The sequence below is a fragment of the Lutra lutra genome, chromosome 7, assembly GCF_902655055.1.
Source record: "Lutra lutra chromosome 7, mLutLut1.2, whole genome shotgun sequence".
Taxonomy (NCBI): domain Eukaryota; kingdom Metazoa; phylum Chordata; class Mammalia; order Carnivora; family Mustelidae; genus Lutra; species Lutra lutra.
Window position 1 is genome coordinate 98,591,823 of NC_062284.1, and position 26,651 is coordinate 98,618,473.

The 26,651-nt window shown below is 41.2% G+C and overlaps 3 protein-coding genes across 12 annotated transcripts in view; 1 reads left to right on the top strand and 2 right to left on the bottom strand.

The window, feature by feature from the left end:
• Window positions 1-7,296, bottom strand: part of L2HGDH (L-2-hydroxyglutarate dehydrogenase) — a 45,240-nt gene extending 37,944 nt beyond the window's left edge. The window contains exons 1-3 of one of the 2 annotated variants that reach the window (XM_047736243.1): window positions 7,078-7,296; window positions 2,277-2,392; window positions 1,433-1,584 (exon numbers count right to left, since the gene is read on the bottom strand). In XM_047736243.1, coding sequence (XP_047592199.1) covers window positions 1,433-1,584; window positions 2,277-2,392; window positions 7,078-7,217 — 408 coding nt within the window. In that variant the 5' untranslated portion in view covers window positions 7,218-7,296. The remainder of the gene's footprint in view (window positions 1-1,432; window positions 1,585-2,276; window positions 2,393-7,077) is intronic. The other variant, XM_047736242.1, reaches the window with a different exon arrangement.
• Window positions 7,297-7,357: 61 nt separating this feature from the next.
• DMAC2L (distal membrane arm assembly component 2 like) lies at window positions 7,358-21,235 on the top strand. Of its 8 annotated transcripts, none has more exons than XM_047736247.1 (6): window positions 7,367-7,468; window positions 15,060-15,161; window positions 15,626-15,737; window positions 16,819-17,027; window positions 17,623-17,794; window positions 19,607-21,235. In XM_047736247.1, exons 1-6 carry the CDS (start codon window positions 7,372-7,374, stop codon window positions 19,719-19,721), a joined length of 807 nt encoding a protein of 268 aa, XP_047592203.1. In that variant the 5' UTR covers window positions 7,367-7,371; the 3' UTR covers window positions 19,722-21,235. The 8 variants fall into 8 exon arrangements, with proteins under 8 accessions (XP_047592205.1, XP_047592203.1, XP_047592204.1 ...); XM_047736248.1 differs by having other exon boundaries at window positions 15,060-15,119; XM_047736251.1 differs by lacking the exon at window positions 7,367-7,468 and adding an exon at window positions 7,993-8,011.
• A 1,275-nt stretch (window positions 21,236-22,510) lies between these two features.
• The window catches only part of CDKL1 (cyclin dependent kinase like 1), a 61,614-nt gene continuing 57,473 nt past the window's right edge, over window positions 22,511-26,651 (bottom strand). For both annotated transcript variants that reach the window (XM_047736245.1, XM_047736244.1), the window contains exons 8-10: window positions 26,416-26,472; window positions 24,833-24,988; window positions 22,511-23,209 (exon numbers count right to left, since the gene is read on the bottom strand). In XM_047736245.1, the coding sequence (XP_047592201.1) occupies window positions 23,102-23,209; window positions 24,833-24,988; window positions 26,416-26,472 (321 nt within the window). In that variant the 3' untranslated portion in view covers window positions 22,511-23,101. The remainder of the gene's footprint in view (window positions 23,210-24,832; window positions 24,989-26,415; window positions 26,473-26,651) is intronic.

Here is a 26,651-nt window from a genome sequence, read left to right on the forward strand (position 1 = left end):
GCAAAAAAGAAAATCTATAGGAAAAAATATTTAGCATTATCTAAAATATTAATATTACTATTATTACTATTTCAGTTTATACATAAAATATCTTAATGTTCTAGTAGTGTTTTAGTAAATATCATACAGCTGATAAGGGGCTGTATCCAGGATATATACAGAACACCTACAACTCAAGAATAGAGATGAATAATCCAATATTTAAATGGGCAAAAGAACTGAATAGACATTTTTCCAAAGAACATAAATAAGTGGCCAATAAGTGTATGAAAAGATGCTCAACACCATTAACTACTAGGGAAATGCAAATCAAAACCACATTGACATACCACTTCACATCCAGTAAGGATGGCTAAAATAAGAGACAGACAATAACAGGTGTCGACAAGGATGTAAAGATACTGGAATCCTCACTAGCTGCTGATGGCAATTTAAAATAGTGCAGAACTCGGGGCACCTGGGTGGCTCAATGGGTTGAGCCTCTGCCTTAAGCTCAGATTATGATCTCAGGGTCCTGGGATCGAGCCGTGCATCTGGCTCTCTGCTCAGCGGGCAGCCTGCTTCCCCCTCTATCTCTCTCTGCCTGCCTCTCTGTCTACTTGTGATCTCTGTCAAATAAATGAATAAAATCTTTAAAAAATAATAATAATAAAATACTGCAGAACTTTAAAAAGCAGTTTGGCAGTTCTTCAAAATGTCAAAATGACCCAGGAATTTCATTTCTAGGTACGTACCCGAGAGAAATGAAACATAAGCCCACACAAAAACTTGTACATAAATGTCCATAGCTGCATGATTCATAATAGTCAAATGTGGAAACAACCCAAATGTCTGTCAACTGATAAAGAGGTAAACAAAATGTGGCATACCTACACAATGGACTATAAAAAGGAACAAAACACTGATTCATGCCGGAAGATGAATGAACCTCGAGAATATTATGCTAAATAGAAGAAGTCAGTCACAAAAGACAACATATTGTAGGATTCTATTTATAGGAGATACCTAAAACAGGCAAATCCACAGAAAGTGAAAGTATATTTGTGGTTGCCAGGAGCTAGAAGGTAGAAATAGGAAGTGAGAGGTATTGGGAATAACTGTTAATAAGCACAGGGTTTCTTTATGAGGTCATGAATATGTTCTAAAATTAGACAGTGGTGATAACTACACAATTTTATGAATATACTAAAAATCAAATTGAACACTTTAATAAAAGGATGAATTAGACGGTATATAAGTTATATGTCAATAAGCCTGTTACTTTTTTAAAAAATAACATGGAGTTAGTCATACCACCTTTTCTAGTTATTTTCTAATATTAGATTTTGAAAATTGCAAAAAGAAAGAAGAGCCATTTTTTTTTTTATACTCAACAATAAACATCACTAAGAAAACGCTAGTTGTAGGTCAGGGCTCTAGTAAAATGCCTTACCTTGCCACATTGCTTGTAGGAAATTCCCTTTTGGTTACAATACTCATAGATGAGGGCTGCACCTTGTACACACAATTTAGCTTTCAGAGATTCAGGTTTATAATAAATTCCACTATGTATGACACCACTGTTATGTCCAGTCTGGTGTACAGCTACCGGACAAGAGAAACAGAGTAAGAGAAACTACACAATGCATACAAAACCTGCAAACAGCAGGAACAAACATAGATGAAGCTATTAGAGACCACATTATTGAACATTCAGAGTTTGTTCTCACAGGCAGGGCATGGGTAATTTCCTCTAGTAGCCATCCCTGGTGTCCATGCCACATCCTCCCAGCCCAACTTTGACTTCAATTACAACTCTGGTGCACAAACCCACCTCTCACCACCAGCAAACCACTCCAAGGGCCCCCATAACTCTAGGCATTCTGCATGCCCATTCCTAACAGGTGGAGGGGTGAGGGGAGAGAGGACTATGCCTCAACATCCCTAGGGGTAATCCTCAGCCAGTAGAAACACTAGCTGATGAATAAATGAGCACAATACTTGGAAATGTTCATGTAGCTCCTCAGAGGCCCCAGAGGAATCAAGCTCACAACAGCAACCTTGATAATGTACCCTCCTGTGGCTTTTCCTCCTTCCTGGTTTACTCTCCACACCCCCCTCAGTCCTGCCTCCTAAACAGACTCTCAAATAAATCACCTATGCTCAAGTTCTAGTCCCAGGCTCTGCTTTATGGAGAACCCTAATTAGGATACTAACATCAACATTCAACATGAAAGATGCAGGACTGAAAAAATGAGCAGATTAAGCCCAAAGAGCCACAACGATATCATACATACCTAAATCTTTCTCCTTTTCCAGAACACCAATGGAAAGTGCTGGATGTCGCAGGATGAGTGCTCTGGCAGAGGCAAGGCCCACAATTCCGCCACCGATAATGACTACATCAAATGAGCTTTAAGAGAAAGTCACCTTTAAAGTAATGCATGTTTATAGTAGATCTTCTAAAACTTCATGTGCATAATTTTCACCATCAGTGAACAATTAAACTATGAATTTGTAATCATGAAAATCAAATATTTCTTGGGCCTTACGCTATTGGCTTCTTAACAGAAAAAACCTTTAAGAATTAGAGGCATTGGGGCACCTGGGTGGCTCAGTTGGCTAAGCCACTGCCTTCATGACTCAGGTCATGATCCCAGAGTCCTAGGATCCATTACTCTGTTAGGCTTCAAATTCTGCTCTACCATTTACTCATTTGAAATTCAAGTGCAGGAGCACCTGGGTGGCTTAGTCTGTTAAGCATCCGACTCTTGGTTTCAGCTCAGGTTGTGATCTCAGGGTCCAGGGATTGAGCCCCGTGCTTAGCAGGGAGTCTGCTTGAGGATTCTCTCTCCTTCCCCCCTCTTGTACTCCTCCCGCTGCTTGTGAGTGCAGGCTAATAAAATCTTTAAAAGAAAAAAATTAGGAAGGGCATGTATAGTCTATCTAATTCAGCAATGAGGAGCAGAAATGTCTACCTTTAGCACTTACCTCATGGGCCCAAAAATCTAGTCTGACAGGAACAGGGCCAATCTTGCCTTTTCTACACCGCACCTATTTCAGCTCTTCCTAAATTAAATTATTTTGATGCAAATCCTAAACATTATCTGTAAATATTTTATTATGTTGTTTCTAAAAGGCCTCTATAAAACATGCCCACAATACCATCATTCTGATTTTTTAAATTATTTTTGTTTTTTGTTGTTCTTGTCTTTTAATTTTAACTGGCTCCATGCTCAAAGTGGATCTTGAACTCACGACTCGGAGATTAAGAGTCACATGCTCTACCAGCTGAGCCAGCGAGGAACCACCAGTATTCTAATTTCTAAAAATTTACAATAAACATTTTATATCATCAAATATTGACCATAAAACTTCTAGGAGAAAACCTAGCACTAAGTGAAGTAGAAGACACCAAAAACATGATCCATATAAAAAAATTTGATAAACTGCACTTCATCAAAATTAAAAATTTTGTTCTGCAAAAGATCTTGTTAAGAGGATAAGAAGACAACTAACAAATGGGGAGAAAATACTTGCAAACCACATATCTGACAAAGGATTCACATCTGGACTATATAAAGAACTCTCATATAAACCATTTAGTTAACACGGAGGACCCTGGGAGAAGGAGCGGAGAAGGGAGTTGGGGGAAATCAGAGGGGCAGACAAACCATGAGACACTGTGGACTCTGAGAAATATACTGAGGGTTTTGGAGGAGAGTGCGTGGGGGGTTGGTTGAGCCTGGTGGTGGATATTAAGGAGGGCACGTATTGCATGGAGCACTGGGTGTGCTGCATAAACAATGAATTTTGGAACATTGAAAAAAATAAATTTTTTTTTAAATGGGCAAAAGATATGAACAAAACATTTCATCAAAGAGGAAAGATATATAAATGGCAAACAAGCACATCAAAAGATGTTCACTACCATTAGTCATTAGGGAAAAGCGAATTAAAACTACAGTAAGATATCCCTACACCCCTATTAGAATGGCTAAAATTAAAAAAAAAAAATGGTAGCACTAAATGCTAGTGAGAATGAGGAGGAACTGGACCACTCACACACCTCTGGGAGGAATGTAAAATAGTACAGCCACCCTGGAAAAAGAGTATAGCAGTTTCTTCAAAAACTAAACATAAATCTGCCATTGTGTAACACACTCCACTCCAGTCAGATAATTGCTGTCGGCCTTGACGGTGGCACAACTTCCTTTGTTCTGTTGTCACTTGTATATAGGAAAAACAGATCTTTGGGCTTATATCTTACCCAATTTGGGCCACATTATTGGTCTCCCACTCTTCCTCAGGCCATTCTTTGGATTGCTGAAGATATTAAAGGATATAATGGTCTCTTTTTGAGTCCCAAATATGGACTCTACTCATCTCAAGTCTTTCTGTAAGGGAAATTCTAATATTCAGAACCTGAATCCCAGGTGCATGACTTCATGTTTTATACTTCCTTGGGAAGCGCTGGTGTACTTTTCTTTTATAAATCAATACTCAATATTTCACAATTGATATTCCTTTCATGGCTCTACATTAAAAAACCTGTCTACAGGGGCGCCTGGGTGGCTCAGTTGGTTAGGTATATGACTTCGGCTCAGGTCATGATCCCTGGATCCTGGGATGGAGCCCTGCGCTGGGCTCCCTGCTCAGCAGAGTCTGCTTCTCCTTCTGCACTTCCCCGCCTCCTTGTGCTCTCTCAAATAAATAAATAAATAAATAAATATATTTTAAAATAAATAGAATAAAAACCATCCCCACAATGAAAAAAAATCAAGCATATACTAACTAAACATGTCTTAGCAACTACACTCTTGGGCATTTATCTCAGAAAAATAAAAACCTATGTTCGTATAAAAACCTGTACTTAAATGTTCACAGCAGCTTTAATAATAATAGTCCAAAATTATAAATAGTCCAGATATCCTTCAACTGGTAAATGGTCAAACTGTATTACATCCGTACCATGGAACACTACTCAACAGTGAAAAGGAACCCACTTTCATAATAGGGAACACCTTGGATGAATCTCAAAGACATCATGCTGTGTGAAAAAAGCCAATCTCAAAAGGTTATATACTGTGTGACTCCACTTATAGAACATTCTCAAAATGACAAAATTTTAGAGCTAGAGAATAGATTAGTGATTGCCAAGTTAGGAAGAGTGGAGAAGATGGGATGTGAATATAAAGGGACTGGTAGGGGTGCCTGGGTGGCTCAGTGGGTTAAAGCCTCTGCCTTCAGCTCAGGGTCCTGGGTCCTGGGACCCAGCCCCACATTGGGCTCTCTGCTCACAGGGAGCCTGCTCCCTCCTCTCTCTCTCCCTCTGCCTCCCTCTCTGCCTACTTGTGATCTCTGTCTGTCAAATAAATAAAATCTTTGAAAATAAATAAATAAAGGGACTGGTAACACAAGAGATGTCTCTGTGGTAATGAAACATTTCTGTATTTTATGGTGGCAGTTACACAAATTAACACGATTAAATTGAATAGAAACACACAAATGAATGCATATAAAAGCTGATGAAATCTGAACAAGGTATGTGGATTGTGCCAATCTCAATTTCCTAGTCTTGATACTATACTGTAGTTAGGTAAGATGCTATCATTGGGGTAAATTGGCTGAAGGGTATACAAACACTGGTTTGGGATTTGCTTCTTTTTTTTTTTTTTTTTTAAAGATTTTATTGATTTATTTGACAGACAGAGATCACAAGTAGGCAGAGAGGCAGGCAGAGAGAGAGAGGAGAAAGCAGGCTCCTCGCTGAGCAGAGAGCCCGATGCGGGGCTCGATCCCAGGACCCTGAGATCATGACCTGAGCCGAAGGCAGAGGCTTTAACCCACTGAGCCACCCAGGCGCCCCTGGGATTTGCTTTTTGTGGGGTTTTTGTGCAACTTCCCATGGACCTATAATTATTTCAAAATAAAAAGTATAAACAAAACCTTCACTAACCCTACTTTTTTATTTATTTATTTATTTTACAGACAGAGATCACAAGTAGGTAGAGAGGCAGGCAGAGAGAGAGAGAAGCAGGCTCCCTGCTGAGCAGAGAGCCCGATGCGGGACTCGATCCCAGGACCCTGAGATCATGACCTGAGCCGAAGGCAGCGGCTTAACCCACTGAGCCACCCAGGCGCCCTAACCCTACTTTTCCTCCCTTAAGAAAAGCAATCCCAAAATAATTGTCTACGCTCACCCACCATGACTCAAAAGTCCTATCCCACTCTAACCTCCCTCCAAACCACTAACACACAGCAGCCAGTCAACTTTTGAAACCTCAACATTTAATCACTCCCTCTTCTTAAAAATCCTTTGAAAGTCTCCCAATGCTCTTAGAATAAAATTCCATGTGGGTAAAATAAAATAAAAAGCCTGCTGTGATGTAGCCTCTCTCCAGTGTCATTCCACACCATCTCTGTTCCACGAAGAACAGTCCCACTCAGTAGAAGACACCACCTTCTAGTTCTGGAAATAGCCAAGAGCTTTCCAGCTTTAAAGCCTTAGCATAAGCCACGCCCTCTCCAGAAAGCAGAGAAAGACGGTGGTTTTTAATGTGACCTCCAAACTTCAAATCACAGGACACTCACTTGTGCAAGCTTTGATTAGCAACTGAGCTGCTTCTCACAGGGGCAACTCTATGCAGTATTTGCCAGGAACCGACTGATTTAAGAACTGGTCCCGGTCTTCCAAGCAACACCAGGGATGCCAGCAAATAAACAGTTTATTTGATTGCTTCGTGTGGTGGGTCCTTTAAGCCTCAAAACGACCACCTACAGGCAAGACTAGGATCCTACTCACAACTGAGCCTTTAAGGAGCTATAGTAACCCACCCAAGGACTGAATAGGAAGTGGAGGGGTGCTATTCAAAACCAGAACTGCTCTAGACCTCTCTACTCATCGCTGCCTTGTTCTGCATCCGGCACGCAACACAACGAATGAATCCTACAAGGGAACGCCTGGGATCTACAGGATCTTGACCTTCTCTCACGCCCGGGACAGGGAAGTAGAGCAGGGGCACAGGTCCAGCAAGAGGCACCTCGGAAAGAAGCAGTAGTAGCACAAGCGACAAGGGCAGGCCAGCGGCTACTCACCGGGTGCTGGCTCTACGGCCACCTTGGCACAGCGGCCAGGGCCTCCCCGGCGCCGGCCGGCACGCCGCAGCGAAGCCCCCGGGGAGACCCCCGCGGACCCGGCCGCAAGCACCCCTCAGGTAACGCAGCACCAGCACCATCGCCTGCGCCCCCTCTCCCGCCCTCCCTCAGCCTCCAGCTCCGCCCACTGCAGCCCGACGCTCCGCGGCTCCCCGCGCTGTCTAGCCCCGCCCCCCACTCAGGGGCCAATGAGGCGCTCACCGACGCCCCACGTGAGGGCGGTGCCAGTGGCCAATGGACGCGCGCGGCGGAGGGCGAAGGGCAGGCCAGCGGCGCCGTAGACGTGCGGCACGCTGGCTCGCTCCCTCGCTCCCTCCCTTCCTCCGGACCTGTGAGTAGAGGAGCTAGGCCTTGAGCGAGGCGGGTCTAGGGTGGTAGTTACGCTCTGCCCTTTTCCTTCTCCCACGGCTGGGTCGACTGGAAAGCTGGCCTGTCAAGTCGTGCGTCCTCGGTGTTCACCGCTCAGCGTCCTCTGGACTTTGGGAGAAAGTCGGGGCGTGACAGGGGGGTTGAAAACTCTCCTATGGGCGGGTCCAGCGGCCTCCCTGCTTCCCGCTCGGCCCGGCCCCCGCCCGCTGCTGGCCACCGCAGGTTTCCATCCTGACCCCCGCCAGGCCAAGTGCCCATGGAGGATTGCTGGCTGTCCAGCCCTGGCCCTGGCTCCGGACGGAGGCTCTTGGTCACGGCAACGCCTGGCAGCCTGTAGTCTTCTGGCCTTGTTTTTGCGGGGCTCCCGGCGGTGTCCTCTCTGCTATTATTTAGCAGTCTGTCTCCTTAAATACTGGGTCGAGATACGGTTTTAAATATGCTGCGCAGGGCTGGGTACAGCGACTCACTTGTACCGGTCTCTTCACCCCGTTTCCTCATCTGTAAGGTGAGGGAGGTGGGCTGTGTCATCCCCAAGTGACCATCTGATCATTAAGTTTCATTCACTGTTCCCATGGCAGTTCCACACCTGTCCTCCGTGCTTGATGGCAGTTTTTAATTTTTAGGGTCAGAACAACTGAACAGAACAAAAGTAGAATGTTAAAAACTGTATTGCTTATAGAATTTTGTTTGAATTTGGTTCCAGGTATTAGTCTGGTGGCTTGGGAAAGTCATTTCGCCTCTTTGCCTCAGATCCTCCTCTGTGGACCAGGAGTACAAGCCGTGTCCCTCTCAGAGGGCTCTTGTATGGAGTACGAGAAAAGGCTCGTGGGTGTTTAGCACAGGGAAGTACAGTTGACCCTTGAAGAGCATGGGTTTGAACTATTCTGGTCCATTTACAGGCAGATCTTTTTCAATAAATACGGTGTAGTACTGTAAATGTATTTTCCTTGGGTTTTTCTTTTTTCTTTTTTTTTTTTTTTAAGATTTTATTTATTTGACAGACAGAGATTACAAGTAGGCAGAGAGGCAGGCAGAGAGGCAGGCAGAGAGAGGAGGAAGCAGGCTCCCCGCTGAGCAGAGCACCCGATGTGGGGCTCGATCCCAGGACCCCGGGATCATTAAAGCAGAGGCTTTAACCCACTGAGCCACCCAGGCGCCCCTCCTTGGGGTTTTCTTAACATTTTATTTTCTCTAGTTTACCTTATTATTATTTTTTTTTTTTTAATTTGACAGAGATCACAAGTAGGCAGAGAGGCAGGCAGAGAGAGAGAGAGCAGAGGAAGCAAGCTCCCCACTGAGCAGAGAGCCTGATGCCGAGCTCCATCCCAAGACCCTGTGATCATGACTGGGCGGAAGGCAGAGGCTTTAACCCACTGAGCCACCCAGGCCCCCCTCTAGTTTACCTTATTATAAAAATACAGTATATAGGGGCGCCTGAGTGGCTTGGTTGGGTAAGCATCTGCCTTCAGCTCAGGTCATGATCCCAGGGACCTGGGATGAGCCCCACATTGGACTCTCTGCTCAGCGGAGAGCTCCATTCTCCCTTTCACTCTCCCTCTTCTTCGTCTGGCTGGTGCTAACCTCGCTCTGTTTCAAATGCATAAATCTTTAAAAAAAAAAAAATACAGTATAGGGGCGCCTGGGTGGCTCAGTGGGTTAAGCCACTGCCTTCGGCTCAGGTCATGATCTCAGGGTCCTGGGATCGAGTCCCGCATCGGGCTCTCTGCTCGGCAGGGAGCCTGCTTCCCTCTCTCTCTCTCTCTCTGCCTGCCTCTCTGTCTACTTGTGATCTCTCCCTGTCAAATAAATAAAAAATAAAATCTTAAAAAAAAAAAAAATACAGTATAGGGTCGCCTGGGTGGCTCAGTGGGTTAAGCCACTGCCTTCGGCTCAGGTCATGATCTCAGGGTCCTGGGATCGAGCCCCATATCGCCCCATATCGGGCTCTCTGCTCAGCGGGGAGCCTGCTTCCCCCTCTCTCTCTGCCTGCCTCTCTGCCTACTTGTGATCTCTCTCTCTGTCACATTAAAAAAAAAAAATACAGTATATAATACATATGACATGCAAAATATGTGTTAGCTATGTTGCTAGGCTTCTAATCAAACAGGAGTCTGTTAAATTTGAAAGGTCAGAACTTCTATGCAGATTTCAGCAGCTGGGGGGGATGGTTGCTCAAGGGTGAACTGAATAAATTACTGCTTTTATTATGTTTAAATGATTTTACTTCTGGGACAGTTGACTTTTATTTGTGAAAACAATGTAGAATGTTACTTGCTTTTCACAAATGGGAAGAAAATAAGAGATGGTTATTTGTTAAATTCAACTTTTTGTTTTGAGATCATTGTAGAATCCCATACAGCTGTAAGGAACAATAGAGATCCTGTATACCCTTTACCCAATCTCCCCCAATGCTAACATCTTGTGAAAATATAGTACAGTATCATAACCGGGAAACTGACATTGACACATCCCGGTGATATTATTTCCGCAGTTTTACATGTGTGTATTTGGTTCTATGTATTTTTTTTGGTTTTTTTATTTTAAGATTTTATTTATTTTTTTATTTGGTGACAGAGCAAAAGCAGGGGGAGTGACAGGCAGAGGTAGAGGGAGAAGCAAGCTCCCCGCTGAGCAGGGAGTCTGATGGGATCCCACGACTCTGGGATCATGACCTGAGCAGAAGGCAGACACTTAAACGACTGAGCTACCCAGCTGCCCTGGTTCTATGTAATTTTTACCACGTGTGTAGATTGTTGTGTTGCCACCACAGTCAAGCTACAGCACACTTCCATCACCACAAGGGATTCCTCCCGGTGCCCTTTTATAACTATACTTCTCTTCTTCAGGGCACCCCCTCCCAATCTGTTCTCCCTTTCTAAAATTTTGTCATTTCAAAAATGTCCTATAAACAGAATTATAAAGTATATCACTTTTTTGGAATTAGCTCTTTTTTACTCAGCATAATCCCTTTAAATCCATCCAAATTGTTGTATGTATCAAAGGTTTATTCATTATTGCTGAGTAGTATTTCATGGTATGGATGTACCACAATAGGTTGAACATTCACCCATTGAAGGACAACTCAGTTGTTCTAGTCCTCAGCTCTTTGGAGTAAAGCCTCTATGAACATCAGTTTATTGCTTTTTGTGTGAACCTGTTTTTGTTTCTATGGGATAAATGCCCAAGAGTCCAGTTGCTGTGTCATACATATGATAAGCGCATGTTTAGTTTGGTAAAAAATTGCTAAACTGTTTTCCAAAGTGGCTGTACCTTTATACATTCCCAGCAGCAATGTTTGAGTGATCTGGTGTCTACTTACCATCAGTAATTGGTGTTGTCACTATTTTTTATTTTAGCCATGCTGATAGATATGTAGTGGAGATGGTTATTTTTTAGTTTGCACAGCACATAGTCAGTTTGTAACTAGGTTAAATACAGAATTATACATTTCTATGGTCTGTGGTCAGACTTTCATGGGCCAGTTGAACCCAAAGTAGTGACTTGTTTACTGTGTGAGTTTGAGTACATACTTCTTAGTTTAACAAGGTAAAGTAACTCACAATACACCTGCTCTTGTATAGAATTTTTTCCTGTTTACCCTCTCCCCTAGGTTTACCTGTACATTGATTTGTTTCAATTAAGTAATTTCAAATCAAGAGCTCACCTTACATTCATTCATACATCCCCATAATGTCTTTGGTATGACACCACCCTTAGCTGAGAATTCATGTTCATCTTCCATGTATGTCAGAACCTGTAAGGTGTTACTTCAGTGAGCCCCACGTGATGTTGGCCTAGGAATGGCTTTAGGGAATTTTGCTTCCAATTCCTTTTTTTTTTTTTTTAAGATTTATTTATTTATTTATTTGACAGACCGAGGTCACAAGTAGGCAGAGAGGCAGGCAGAGAGAGGGGCAGAAGCAGGCTCCCCACTGAGCAGGGAGCCCGATGTGGGCTCGATTCCAGGACCCTGAGATCATGACCGTAGCTGAAGGCAGAGGCTTAACCCACTGAGCCACTCAGGCGCCCCTTTGCTTCCAATTCCTAATGATTTCTTCAATTCTAGTTCATTAGACTTTACACACCTCAAGAATAAGAATTGGAGTCACTGATTTGCAGTGAGGTGTTGCTGTAATTTGGGGGAGGATCTGCCCAGTTCCAGTACCACCCCATCCCTCCAAATTTTATTTACCTTCAAGAATTAGTTCTTAAAAAAAAAAAAGAGTTAGTTCTTTAGTTCAGTCTTCTGAACCACTTAATTAGCCATCACTCTTAATAGTCTAGATAAGTAAAAACAGAACTTCCACTTAAAAAAAAAAAACAAAAACCTTACTGTTTTTAGGTAAATGGGAACTCAACCAAACCTACTCAGAAACATTTTGTGTATATCTTACTTTGAATTAGACACAGGGATCTGCCCTTCTCTAAGTTACAAGCATAATTGCAATTTTTAGAAACATTTGTCCTAAGCCAGGTTCTGATAGTAAGAAGGAGCTTTTTAAAATGATTTTAATTTCTTAATTATTTATTGAAGCAATAATTTAGTAGTGACTTTTTTTTTTTTTTAAGATTTTATTTATTTGTCAGAGAGAGAGAGGGAGAGAAAGCAAGCACGGGCAGACAGAATGGCAGGCAGAGGCAGAGGGAGAAGCAGGCTCCCCGATGAGCAAGGAGCCCGATGTGGGACTCAATCCCAGGACGCTGGGATCATGACCTGAGCCAAAGGCAGCTGCTCAACCAACTGAGCCACCCAGGCGTCCCTAGTAGTGACTTTTTTAAACTTGCTGTTAACATTTTTTTTCCCAATCGTTACAGCTAAATTCACCAACTCACCACTAGAGGTCTCCTCTTTCCTTTATAGAAAACATTCCCAGAGGCAGCAGCTTCAATTCATCTGAAATTTCTAAAAGCAATTAGCACAGGGGCAGTTGAGAATGTAAAACCTACCAATTTACTTTCTTACCTTTATTGCCAAGTAAAGTTTTTATAGTCATGTTTAAATTATTTTAAATATAACATCTAATATTTTTAGAGATCATAGTGAGTGTAAATTTTATCTTTCCTTTAAGCTGAATTATAAGGTGAACCAAAATGAATCAAGTAAAAGTACTCAGTTTTCAGAGACCACTCTAATTTACCCGTTTAATAACAGTCTCCCTGGTTTTATCTGTCTCTATGGAAATATACCAACCATTAAAGATTACTAATTAGCAAATATTTATAAAACTCTTGCATCAGGGGGATGGCAGTGTGCTAGGTGCTAAGAAAAATGGCAATGAATAAGATGTGATCCTTGAAGTCCTTTTTGGTCTGCATACCTTTCTTTTTTTCTGCCCAACTCAAAACCCTTAATTATCCTTTAAGACCCATCTCAAAAGACATCTCTAGTGTGAAGCCTTCTCTTTACTCCCTCCTCTAGGCTTTCACAGAACTTGTTCATACCTCTATTAAGACATATTGCATGTTTATTTGTTTTTATGTTGTCTGTCTTCTTCATTAGACTATACATTCTGTGAGGACAAGGAACCTTGTCTTTCTGTGTCTCTCCTTTGTTGTTTTTGTAATCCTACCATTGTATCTCTGGCACTGAGTATAGCAGACATTCAGTAAATACTTACTGAGGATGGATGGATGATGAATGAGGTCTTGAGGTTGAGTAAAATTTCTACAGACAGGATGGGGATGTGGGGTGGGGAGGGATGGTAAATAGAAGAGCCTATAATGAAGCTAGAGAACCCAGATAAGTGAAATTGACAGCCAGTCGAGTTATCAAAGGTGGTCACAGGGGTCGCCTGGGTGGCCCAGTCAATGGGTTAAAGCTTCTGCCTTTGGCTCAGGTCATGATCCCAGAGTCCTTGGATGGAGCCGCACATTGGGCTCTCTGCTCAGCAAGAAGCCTGCTTCCTTTTCTCTCTCTACCTGCTTCTCTGCCTACTTGTGATCTCCATCTATCAAATAAATAAATAAATAAATAATCTTTTTTTAAAAAGTGGTCACAGGTGGAGAGAATTTTCCAAAAAAAGCTAGGAAGGGCTAAGAACAAGAGATTGATAGCATGGGGAAGGTTTTCAGGAATGAAGGCAGATGACTGTAGCAAGGAAATGAAGAGGAGTGCCTTTGTGGCTCAGTTTGTTAGTGTCTGCCTTCCATTCAGGTCATGATCCTGGGGTCCTGGGATCAAACCCCACATCTGGCTTTTCTGGTCAGCGGGGAGCCTGCTTCTCCCTCTCCTTCTGCCTGCCTCTCTGCCTGCTTGTGCACTCTTTCTCTGTCAAATAAAACCTTAAAAGAGATGAAGAGGGGAGATGATCCCAGGTTCTGTCCACAGATCTCATCTCTCATTGTTCTAGAACCTCAACATCTTCAGTCACTTCTTGGCTCTAAGGTGGTTCTCACTCAGGCCTCTCTCTAGTCTTCTTTTTCCCCAGTTCTAATACCATCTGGGACTGAGGAAAAAGCCCTGGACTGGAAGGAGGGAGAACTAAGTTCCAGTTTCAGTGCTGCCACCAATTAGCCATGAAACATTAAATAAGACCTTTTAAATACACGCATGTATTAATATCCCACCTTGTTCCGGAAGGGATTTATGATGTCAGCAAGTTACTTAATATTAGGGCTTCAGTTTCCTCATCTCTGGATGGTCTAGGTGGTCTAAGTTCATTCCTGTTGTCCCATTTTGTGACTTTGATTCTAATGATTTGTTGGTTATCTCCACTTAGAAGTTCTGCTAACACTTCATATTTTGAATATGAAAAGCTGGGGGTGGAGGTGGGGGAAACCTATATATAACCTGTCCTCCTGATACTGACTTCTGTTAATGACATCACCATCTAACCCTTGACCTGGGAACAAAACTTAGTGTCCTTTTCAACTATTCTGGCCCTTGCCTCCGCATCTCACTGAGCCATGTGGAATCCATTCTGTAATGGTCATTCCCATCCTTGCCCCACTTGGTCCTTTCCCATGGGCACATGTAGTTAAAGCCATTGTTAGCTGTCTCACTGTTCCGTTCTGTGGACCCTCAGCGTTGATGCTGTTGGCCAAGTAGTATTCCAAAGCACAGCTCTAACAATGCCAGTTGTCTTTGCTAAAACCTCAGTGACCCAACTAACTGCCTCCAGCAGACAGTCCAAAGTCCCTTGCTGATCTTGCAAAAACGCTTCCTGATGTGACTGTGTAAATTGATTGTCTCCCCTTCTCAGGATCCCCATGTACTCACCAAACTGAACTACAACATGCCTTAAACATTTCTGCCTCCGCTAAGCAGCTGACATACTTTCTCCTGTTGAAATCCTGGTCCATTCTTATTTGAACTCTGAGGAATTTCTCAGGTTCTACCGTTTAACTACCTGGTAACTTGCTTTACCTCACTCCACCCTGCATTAACTTTTCAGTAACTCAAAGGTTGAAACCACATTTCATTTATTTTTGTTTTCCCCTGATACTGCTCACTACTAGAGAAGCTTGAACTGAAATAAATTAGATTGAAACTCGGCTCAGAAACCAATCTGAGCAAGAAAACTTTCTCAACTCATGGTTATAATTTTTTACAGCTGGAAGTCATCTGAGCAAATCATCTCATTTTACAAGTGACAAAAGCAAGGGTCAGCGAGGTGAGGTTACTTGCCCAGTCTTTCCTAGCTGCCCTTGGACAGGTCTGTGTTTGCACTGTTCTGGTGGTACTACTTGCAGCCTTGGCATAGAGAGGTCTGTTTTCATGTCTACTCTTCCTTCCTGGCTACAAGCATTTTAACCTCGGCACTCTGCTCCCTAGCTGATTTCGGTTTGTCATTTTGATTGGTTTCATCAGCTGTGTCAGTGCAATACTGGATGGACATCTGCTGGCAATACTGTGGGCAGACTCCAACTGAGGGTTGAAGAGTGAAACTTAACATCAAGGCTGGATGTTAGAGACCCTCCAATCCAGCCCCTCTTTTCTGCAGCAAAGAAACCAAGAAACAGAGACAGGAGTGACTTGCTTGTTAACTTTGAGTGGTAAATGACTCATCAGCTTTATTGGCACAAGGGCACTGACTTTGAAATTGTAAAGTAAGTTACTGGATGTATGGCTCGGATTGCCAGCTAATGATCTAATATGAATACTGTTTTGTGTGTCTAGATCAAGTGATGCTGTTTGGAAAAATTTCCCAGCAGTTGTGTGGCTTAACGAAACCCCCACGGTCATGTGACTACAGAAACTTTTGGGGCTGGTTGAATGCAGTGTTTAATAAGTAAGTTACTCTAACTGAAGTGAAGAAACATGGCCATTATTACAGCTAGATAAGTTCCCAGTAGCTAATTTGGTTATTTCTTGTATTTCAAATGCTTTTTTGTACAAGGTAGGTAATAGGATCCTAATTTTGTTTAAAAACAAATAAAATATACACACAGACATTGAATAAAGACCAGAAAAATCGATTACAAAATACTATGTTGCAGGATTTCAGTCATTTTTTTATTTGTCCTTTTGATGCCTATCAACTTTTTCTAAAATGAAAATATATTATTTTTGTAACCCAAAAAGCTCAGCAAATGTAATTTTAGAATATTCTATGGCTTCTTAAGGGATACAGTTAGCCTTTTTAATACTACCAGGGGACTCATCTTGTTCAAAAAGTGGGTGGCATTGGGCGCCTGGGTGGCTCAGTGGGTTAAGCCTCTGCCTTCGGCTCAGGTCATAATCCCAGGGTCTCTGGGCTCTCTGCTCAGCAGGGAGCCTGCTTCCCTCTCTCTGCCTGCCTCTCTGCTTACTTGTGATAAGTAAGTATTGTCTCTCCGTGTCAAATAAATAAAATCTTTTAAAAAATACAAAAAACAAAAAAGTGGCTGGCATGCTTAGAAATACCATTTTGAAGGTAATGAAACTAATCTCATTGCTTAATACAGTATTAACACTAGAGGAAAGGGCATATGTAGAAATTAATAAGAGTCACTTAATGAGATTAATTTGAACATAGATTCAAAATTAGTCCCTTTTATATTTTATCATTAATAAAAACAATAACCAAATATAGTCATTTGCTCAATCCATGGTTACTGAGAACCTCCTGGTGCTACATATGAATCAATGAAGACTCATGTCTGGCTGATAAACCCATATAAAAATAATAAGCTTGACTGAGTTCACTTGGAAACAAAAACAAGGGAGCGAGAAGAGCCCTCCTACATACCTGGCTCTTCCTAACATACTTCTCTCCCTCCTCAGTCATCTGAAAGGAAAAGTTGCTGAAGTACTATATTTATGCTGACGACTAAAGCTGAGCAGCTAGTGATTATACTAAAAATGAACTGCTTTTGCTCTTTTGCCAACAGAGTAGATTATGAACGCATCAAGGACGTGGGACCCGATAGGGCAGCATCTGAGTGGCTGCTACGCTGTGGGGCCACGGTGCGCTACCATGGCCAGGAGAGGTGGCAGAAGGACTACAACCACCTCCCAACAGGACCTCTGGACAAATACAAGATCCAGGCAATTGATGCCACCGAGTCCTGTATCATGAGAATTGGATTTGATTATCTGGGTAACTACCCTGTCATTTGCTTATGGGAAACGTGGGTGATTTGCAGTGACATCTTGTTGCAGTTGACTCACTATTTAACAGTCATAGGTGTGTTCCTTTTTACCCTTTCCAGTACCATCCAGTCTTGAGTCCTGTGTGTGATTCTTTAAAATTAAATAGAGGTTACAAACACCTTCTTCTCCTTTCTCCCTTCACTAAGCTTGTCTCTACATGCCTTTATTTCATGCTTATTGGTTTAAAATTCAAGGCCTTGTTTATCAAACTACCTTTGTCAAATTTCCATCATTTGAGAAACTCTTAGTAATGTAAGAATGATTCTACCCTACAGCTTCTACTTGTGTGGGCATTTCTTTCCTCCAATACTTGAAACATCTGATTACAGAATGGTTCTGTCCATTAGCACAGCATGGATAGTGAATATCTTGCATGGTTATTGGGGTAACTCATCATCCAGGTCTTCCCCCTCCAGGGGACTAAGAGGTTTCCCAGGACATAGGATTTTCAGTCCTAAAACCAGAATAGTCCTGGCCAAACTAGGACAGCTGGTTATCTTAATGGTAAAGGAGATTCTTAAAATGTACCTTTTATCTCCCAGAGGGCCTACAGCACGTTGAAAAAATAAGACTATGCAAGTGTCATTATATTGAGGATGACTGTTTGGAGAGACTTGGTAAACTGGAAAATTTACAAAAAAGCATACTGGAAATGGAAATAATTTCATGTGGGAACATCACAGACAAAGGAATCATTGCATTATATCACTTAAGGTAGGTGGTCACTGCCAAAATGGAAACTTGATGATGAGGTTAAAATGAATAATTAGAATTTAAATTTAAAAAAAGTTTTTTTTTTCAAAGATTTTACTCATTTATTTGACAGAGAGAGATCACAAGTAGACAGAGAGGCAGGCAGAGAGAGAGAGAGAGAGAGGGAAGCAGGCTCCCTGCTGAGCAGAGAGCCCGATGCGGGACTCGATCCCAGGACCCTGAGATCATGACCTGAGCCGAAGGCAGCGGCTTAACCCACTGAGCCACCCAGGCGCCCTAAAAAAAGTTTTTTAAGTAAACTCCGTCTGCAGTGTGGGGCTTGAATTCTCGACCCTGAGATGAAGAGTTGCATGCTCTATCGATTGAGCCAGCCAGGGGCCTTGAATAATTAGAATTTAAAACATTTGAGGGACGCCTGGGTGGCTCAGTTGGTTGGACGACTGCCTTCGGCTCAGGTCATGGTCCTGGAGTCCCGGGATCGAGTCCCGCATCGGGCTCCCAGCTCCACGGGGAGTCTGCTTCTCTCTCTGACCTTCTCCTAGCTCATGCTCTCTCTCACTGTCTCTCTCTCAAATAAATAAATAAAATCTTTAAAAAAAAATAAAAATAAAAAAATAAAACATTTGAGAGGTGGCACCTTTTTTGATTTGGAAAAATACATAAAATGACTTAACTTTCATCTGTAACACTTTCAAACAGTTAAAATTATCAACCTTGGGGCGCCTGGGTGGCTCAGTGGGTTAAGCCGCTGCCTTCAGCTTAGGTCATGATCTCAGGGTCCTGGGATCGAGCCTCGCATCGGGCTCTCTGCTCAACGGGGAGCCTGCTTCCCTCTCTCTTTCTCTCTCTCTCTGCCTGCCTCTCTGTCTACTTGTGATCTCTGTCAAATAAACAAAATCTAAAAAAAAAAAAATTATCAACCTTAATACATTAATGTTTTATTGCCTATCTTAGGGGACATCTCTTTAAAAAAGAAGTATTTACTTAATACTCATATTTTGGAGTGGCTGCTGCACTGTGGTGCCATGACTATAACAACCTTATTAATTATAATAATTATTGTTCATAGTAATTAAGACACCTAGCGTGGTGCCTGCTCCAGTAAGCGGTCAGTGGGCATTTGCTATTATGCTTCCTCTTCATCTTTTTATTTTGCTATTATGCTTCCTCTTCATTTTTTCCCCATGTTCTCACACTAACCTCAGTATCACAGGAAGTTTGAGAAATTTTAAGTTTCTCTTTTCTAGTAATTTCTATAACCAATGTGGGGTTTGAACCCACAATCTCAAGATCAAGAGTTGCATGCTTTTCTGACTAAGCCAGCCAGGCATCTCCCCCTGCTTTTTTTAAGTTTATTTCTTTTTAGGAGAGAAGTTTTAAACACTGGAACCAAAAGCAGTAGATTATCTCTTACATTAGTTGAGGCTTTGAGTCTTCATTTTTTAATGAAGTTCCTTTCAGAACTTCCCTAATTTTTATCCCTTTCTAGATTAAGATTCATTTTTCATATTTCACATGCAAATGAGTTCTATGCTATAATACATATATAGTATTTGGAAAGATTCAGCTAGAATTATTGGTATAATTCAGAACAACTAAACTTCCCAAGGCCTGGCTTAGTTCCTAGCATGAATTTCATTTAAAGTAGCGCTCTTAAAATTGCTGTTCTGAAAGTCATTTTGACAGTATAGTATAGTGTGATATAAATGCATTCTGTGTGTACTTTTTTTTTTAAGCCTTTAATGGAGTCTGTTTTAATGCTGTAAGAGTAAAGACCAACTGAAGTAATTTTTTTTTCTTCTTTTTCTGCAGAAACCTCAAGTATTTGTTGTTAAGTGATCTTCCTGGAATAAGAGAAAAAGAAAATCTTATCCAAACCTTTAAGACAGCACTGCCTTCTCTGGAACTAAAATTAGACTTGAAGTAAAATAATAATATTCAACAAGTGTCTTCTTTCAATATAAAGTATCATTTAAAATTGTTGATCCTAAATAGCAGTAAATATTACATAATCATCAACAGACCTTAAGGATGTTGTATCATGATGTTTCAGAAGCAGAGAGTCCATCATGTAGAAAATTAATATTCAGACATGACTCACTGAAGTTACTAAGTTGAAAGTAAAAATCTATGCACATTAAGTCATTTTAAGAAAAATGGAAAGCAGGTAGCAGTTTAATTCTGATATATTCCTCATTTTATATAAATATCTATGTCGATAACTTTTGTTGTAGATGACGACAGAGTTCTTTAAACTGATTTAGGGTGGGGTGCCGGGGTGGCTCATTAGGTTAAGCATCTGCCTTAGGCTCAGGTCATGATGCCAGGGTCCTGGGATCCAGCCCCTCATCAGGCTCCCTGCTCACCTGGGAGCCTGCTTCTCCCCCTGCCTCTTCCCCTACTTGTGGTCTCTTTCTCTGTCAGATAAATAAAATCTTTAAAAAATATATTTAAAAAACTAAAAAAATTAAGTGATTTAAACATGCAACACAGATACTCTTTATTGTACTTTATCAGTAATTCATATTACTGTTACCTTTTACTTTAAAGTTATTGAAGCATGTTATCATAACAGTGCAATTATGAAAAACTGAAAGCTAAATTTCAGATTCATTGGTGGAGTCAATTATGAAAGGCAGTCAGTGGTTGTTGAGGCATTTGTATCACTTCCCAGGATTTGCATGCATTTCCATGATCCTACATTCCTGTGTTCTTCATAACATACGCCTTTCTTTGGCTAATTTGTCTATTTTGTAATCTTAGTCTAGGGTTTTATTAAAACTAGACATAAATACTTGGCTGAATTCAAATAGTTTTGCCAACTACAGTAGAACAGAGGAAATGATCATGAAGACCAGCCCAGTTATACTTCTTTTTTGCTTAAATTAAAAGGTTGCTTTAAATAGGAAATTTTAACATGTCAATTAGAAACTAATTTTTATTCCCCCATACATGTTGGATACCTCTTCTATGAGCTCAAGGACATCAAAAAGAAGTATAAGTGCAAAAACAAAAAAAAGCGTAAGTGCAAAATTCAGTTTATATCTAGAAAGTAGTGACAAAGAATATCAGATATGGATGAAAACAGATCTTTATTTTTACCCCGAAATCGCCCTGGTTCTATTACTATTAATGATATGCCAACTTGTTTGTAGATTTCTGTATGTTTGGTTTGAACATTATACTCTTAACTATAACCTTGACTAGAAATAGTTTTAAAATAAACAGTGTATGATGCAGCATTTGGGAAAAAAATGAATTTTTGTTGTGTTTAGAAGCCAGCTTATGTAAATAGCACATGCCATAAATGATATACCATTTATAAATAAAATTTCCACTGTCAATTATAAAATCAGAACACAGTAAATTTTAAAAAATAGACTAAGCATAGAACAGTCTCATGTGAAACAGTGGTGATTCCATGCTGAACGAAGGATTACAGATGTGGTTTAATTAAGCATTGGTACACATTTAATAGAACTCATTAGAAAAAATGAATGCTTCCATCTCAGATTTGATTATTGTGTGGTGAGGCAACTGATTCACTGCAATTTAGTCCAGAACTACTTTTATATTCTGAATGGTTTTCTATAAAACTACGGAATGAATTAGGCAGTTACAGTCATCTGCCTCGTCAAATGCATTGTTTTGGGTTAAAAAGGAAAACAGAAAATGTAAACAGAAGTGGGATGTCCTTCCTTGTCATTTGAATCAAAGCCAAATAAGAAGAATTAGATACTGCTGGGACTTGTATTTAACCCAGGGTCAGCTCTTTGCAAGAAGCTACATACATCGGGGAGTCTTAGGATATCATTAAACTGGCTGGAGTAGCCAAAATTATTGAACAGATGCCTGAATTTGGTGAGTTACTTAGCAGTAAGTGAATAAAGACAAATGCTGTCATGAAGGAAGTCACTAGACAGTAAACTAATAAGAGAACAGGAGAAAGGTTTTGAAGAGACAGTAAAATACATTTTCAAAGACCGTGGCTGGGAACCACTGAGGAAAGAGCAGCAGCAGCACCAACCAAAACTGGCAGTGAGCTACAAGAAACAGACGTGAGCTTCATTCTGCCCTTGTGTTCAGGGGACGAGGATGAAAAATCTTTTGGAATAGAAGGCGCAGCCAAGTCAAAGCTAATAACATGTCATCATGTTAAGTATCATGATACAAAGCTAAGAATACTCAGAATCGTTTTGGACTACTTTCTTATCAGTTGTTGCCAATTCTTAGCACAGTATATATATATACACACACACATATGCGTATGTATTTATATGTGTATATATATACACACACATACATTATCAAAGGTCATTTCCAGGACAATATCAGTGTACAACCTAAAGTCTTTCATGGTCCAAAGAAGAACTCAACAAGCAACTTCTTGCGGAGCCCAGATCATTATAGATGGTCCTGCCTGTAGATCTGTCTCCAAGCCTGAGGCGGAGCTGGAGAGAATGAAGAACTAATTACTTTCAGGCTGATAGGCTCACTTCCTGTGAAGCCTGTAGGTCTTGTTCTACCCCTTGATTCAAGCCTTAGTCAGCTGCCAGGCTTCACACCAGTTTGTAAAGGGAACTGGGTCACCTGGGGAGGGGTTGTAAAAACCCATCCTGCCTGCCAAAATGACTAAGGTGCAGCCTTTACTAAAGCTAATGACAAAAGGATATGTAACAAATGTCTATAAACATCATTAAATATGCAAGCAAATAATGCTGTTACGATAATCCATGATTTTAATTATTTTGAATGACTCTTCAATAGTCTAAAAATGTTTTAAAAATATGAAAATCTAGATCTAGAGCAAGCAGGAAATAGAATTATAAGCATTTTGATTTCAGGAACTAAAACTTCTTAAATATGATGTTAAGACAGTCTGAAAGGCAGGGTATAGGACTCAAGGCAAATCTCTGCAAGAAATACATATGGGTATTTTGTAATCCACTTCTCACTGGTTGCGTATGGTATAATAAAAGCATAAATCCTTCTTACATTTCTAATTTTGCCAGAGATAGGGATAGTAGGTACAGTTTATATTTCTGTCCATTAGCTCAGCTGCTTAGATACAACAAAAATGCAAATGAAAATCCAAATAAGTGTTTCCGTTCTGGTCACCATCGTGAAGCCTGGAAGGCTCCCTCTGGAAGTTCCCTTTCTCTTCTGCCAGGTGGCCTCCCCCGGTTTGTGACTTATGTTTTCTCCTGGTACCCTTTCGACATGGTGATTGTTTTCAAACAAATGTATACGTTTCGTTTTCTCCAAATTATTGACTAACTCCTTTTTCATCATCTAGCTCCAAGCTCCTTAAATGTTTGGAAATTGGTAGTTCATTTTCTTCCTATTCCAGTAGTAATTCTTATTATCCAAAGCTGGAAGGAAGCAACTGCTGGTCAGCTGAGGAAGGGCCTGCAACTGCAAATACAAAACACAGGGTGAGGTTCAATGCTGTGCATTCTTTTCGTTGTTGAGTACATATCAAAAAAGAGGTAAGTCAGTCAATTTTTCAGCACAGAAATACTTTTTCTGCACAGAATCCAGGATCTAAGGGAGGACAAAATGCTTAAATGTGTTCCCTTTTTCTTTTTAAAGATTTACTTTATATTAAAAAGCAAAATACGCACATTCAAGAAAATTTAGAGAATATGAAAAAGAAAAATTGACAATATTATTGGAAAAAATAGATTTTCAGGAGGTAAGAGCTTGCTGGGACCTCAGGGATCATTTAAGCCAATGTTTGTCTTAACAGCAAAGAAAGCTGACATCTGGAGCACTTAAGTGATTTGCCTTCTTACCCTTTTGTTAAAAAGGCAAATGGATCCTTCATGCTCCCAGTAAATGTTTGAATTTATTGTCAATATCAAATGAAAGGAGAAAATACAAAAAATATATGTATTTTGTACTACATGGCCTTAGGTATCTGCAAAGTGGTTACTTTTTAATACTTCAAACAGTTGAATCCTTCAAGACCTAAATGCAATACATCAATTAGTGGGTTCCCCCATTCGTTCAAGTAGAAATATTCCTATCAAGATCCTTTGCTTTGGACACAAAGGAACAACAAACTAAGTGGTAACTCTGGGGTCATGTATTCCAGCCTGTTTTGTTACCTGCGTCATATATGACAGAATAAAATAAAGCTTTCTTAATTTTGTAACTCTGGTCTCTCTCAGGACCCTGCAGTTATGTTGTACCTGCTCCTAAGGGACTGTCCATCCTCTTCTCTCCTCCAAACCTCACATACACCACCCAGATGACACTCAGCACACTGGGCAGCGGAGGCTGCCAAGGGAAAGACTAGGACATAATAATTTATAGATTAAGGACTCCCTAAGCAGATCCAGAAGGGACTGGGAGTAGCCAGCTCAGCTTAGTTATGGTTCCAGCTACAGTCCATTCTAAATTACTAGAGCTTTTGGCTTATAACAAGATGCTTAATATAAGGCTACTTTGCCTAACTTCATCCAATCATGTTCTTCACGGGCTCCCTGTGTGCAGATGGGATGCTTTTCTCTGATAAAATGAGCTGTTCCCACTGATATCACTGAGAGCACAAACCACCAAATCTACCCTAGCCCACTCTTAATATTAAAGGATTCGAGGGGAACTGGTTCCATTTTTGGATCAACCCGGAATGTCAGTCAATACCGAAAGTAAAGATGATGACAGAGAGCTGCCTGGGAAAAACTGGATTTCATTCTCCAGAGCACAAAAAGCAGGCTCCGGGGGACTCATGCACAACACCCACCCACCATCCCCCAGCCCCGGCCCCAGGGGGCTGCTTTGTGGCAGCAGGGAAGAAACTGTGGGACAAGGACACCTACAGGATGTAGGGAGAAGGGGCCCTCAGACTCAGATGCGTCTGGTGCCCTGGCTGAGAGACAGTGGGTCCCTTCTGGTGCTGGAATGAGGGTGCGGGACGGCAAGCCGCACTTGCCACCTCCAGTCGAGCTACAGATTCTCTGCACCAGGTTGCAGACCTGAGATCTTTTGAAAGTGCAACCAGGATGCTTCCGTGAAAGAGCGCCCCGTGTTTACCCCAGGCAGGTGCTTTCGGCTCTGTCTCAGGGTCTTCCTTAGTGGCCGGTCAAGCTCTTTGGCCGAAGCGCCCATTTCTCTGATGCTGTCAAAATAGGGATGCTGCAACAGCTGTTCACATGTCCATCTCTCGGCAGGATTCATGTGGAGGCAGCCCTACAAGAACAGAAAAAGACCCCGGTCTTACTTCTTTAAAACTGTGTTAACTTATTAAGATCATTTTTTTTGTTCTTGAGAGGTCAAACCCATGGGTTGGGAACAGGAAGGGGGGAAATTAGGGAAAAAAAAAAAAAAAAACCCACACCAATTGTGATTTGGGTTCCTTCCACAATTACTTCTAAATGGATAACCACAAAATAAGTAAATAAATAGTTTCTAGAAATAGTAACCAAAAAATCATTGTCTTCACCTTGTTCTGTTGTGGAGGCAGTTGGCGCTCTGCCCTGAGGGAGTAGGATATGATTTTTGAGTTCGCCTCAGTATCCAACTGGAATAATCCACTTAACCAGTTTGGTCCCTTGTGTATACTTTGTAAAAATACAGGTTTTTATTTAAAAAATAAGACCTACATGTGGTAAAAATTAAAATTCATACAGAATATAGCCAAGTCTCCTCAGCACGCTAGTTCTTCTGTTCCCCCTTCCAGATTCAGCTTCTCCTTTTTCTCTGGTATATTCTTCCAGAAATACTCTATGCATTACAGCATACATATGCACACATGGAAGGAGAGGGATAATATACATGCCTTTGTATTACATCATTCTTAACTATTTGCATTAAGTAGGCCAAAAGGCTCATACCTGGATAGATTAAATCTCACAATTATATACCCCAAGGAACTGTCTCAATTTTTTTATTATATTATAATGCATCGGTAAATGTATTAAACACTTTGAAATGGGTGGGGCATGGATTGTAACTTGCAAATGTTTTACTTGGTACCTGATTTTACATAAGGGCTATATAGGTCTGAAAAATCAGTTTTAAAATCAAAACCTACTTCAAGTATACTGGGTGGGGATGGGGGGGGGCATTGACAGCTCTTTGTGTCCATGGGTTCTACACCAACACTTTAATAAAACCACCTTTTTTGCACCAAAACAAAACAAAAAACATATACTAGGGGTTGGCTATTTAAATGGATACTATGGGGCAACCCACTGGAGTCCCCTTTCTCCTTGGGAGCTTTGTACTATCACTTGGCTATCGCTCAATAAACCTTGCTTTGCTGCGAGCGTTCCCCACCCCCCGCCACCCCCCGCAAATAAATAAATAAATGGATCCTATGGCCCAATATTTTTTGAAGAAAAGGATCTTTTTGTAAAACAAGTACTATGCATCTGAAGTGTCTATTTTCTGTAAACTAGTACAAAACGTTGGGTTTCTTTAAAGTGAAAAATACCTACAGATGTTTTCATTATAACTGAATGTGAACAAAAATTGAAAGTATTTATACTTCTCAAAGAAAAAGGAGAATTCTCAAAGGAATGTTTTTCCATTCATGGAGTGACAGTAATCATTCAGACACCGCTCTCATCCCCCAACACCAGCTACTGCGTGCTTCCTGGTCGCCATGATTTTACCTTTAAGAGCCCCAGGGCAGGAAAAGAGATGTTTGGAAATTTTAATTCAAGTGACTCCTGTTTTAAAAACAAGAAAAGAAAAGGGGGTTTTATTTACAGAGGGTATTGAAAGATAAGGTGACCTCAGATCAATGTCTCCTGAGTGAATGAAGCAACTTCCGGGCACCTTCCTCCCCTTCTCCACCCTCTGCTCACCCACCTCCCAGCTGAAACAACCTCCTGCTGCCTGTTTCACA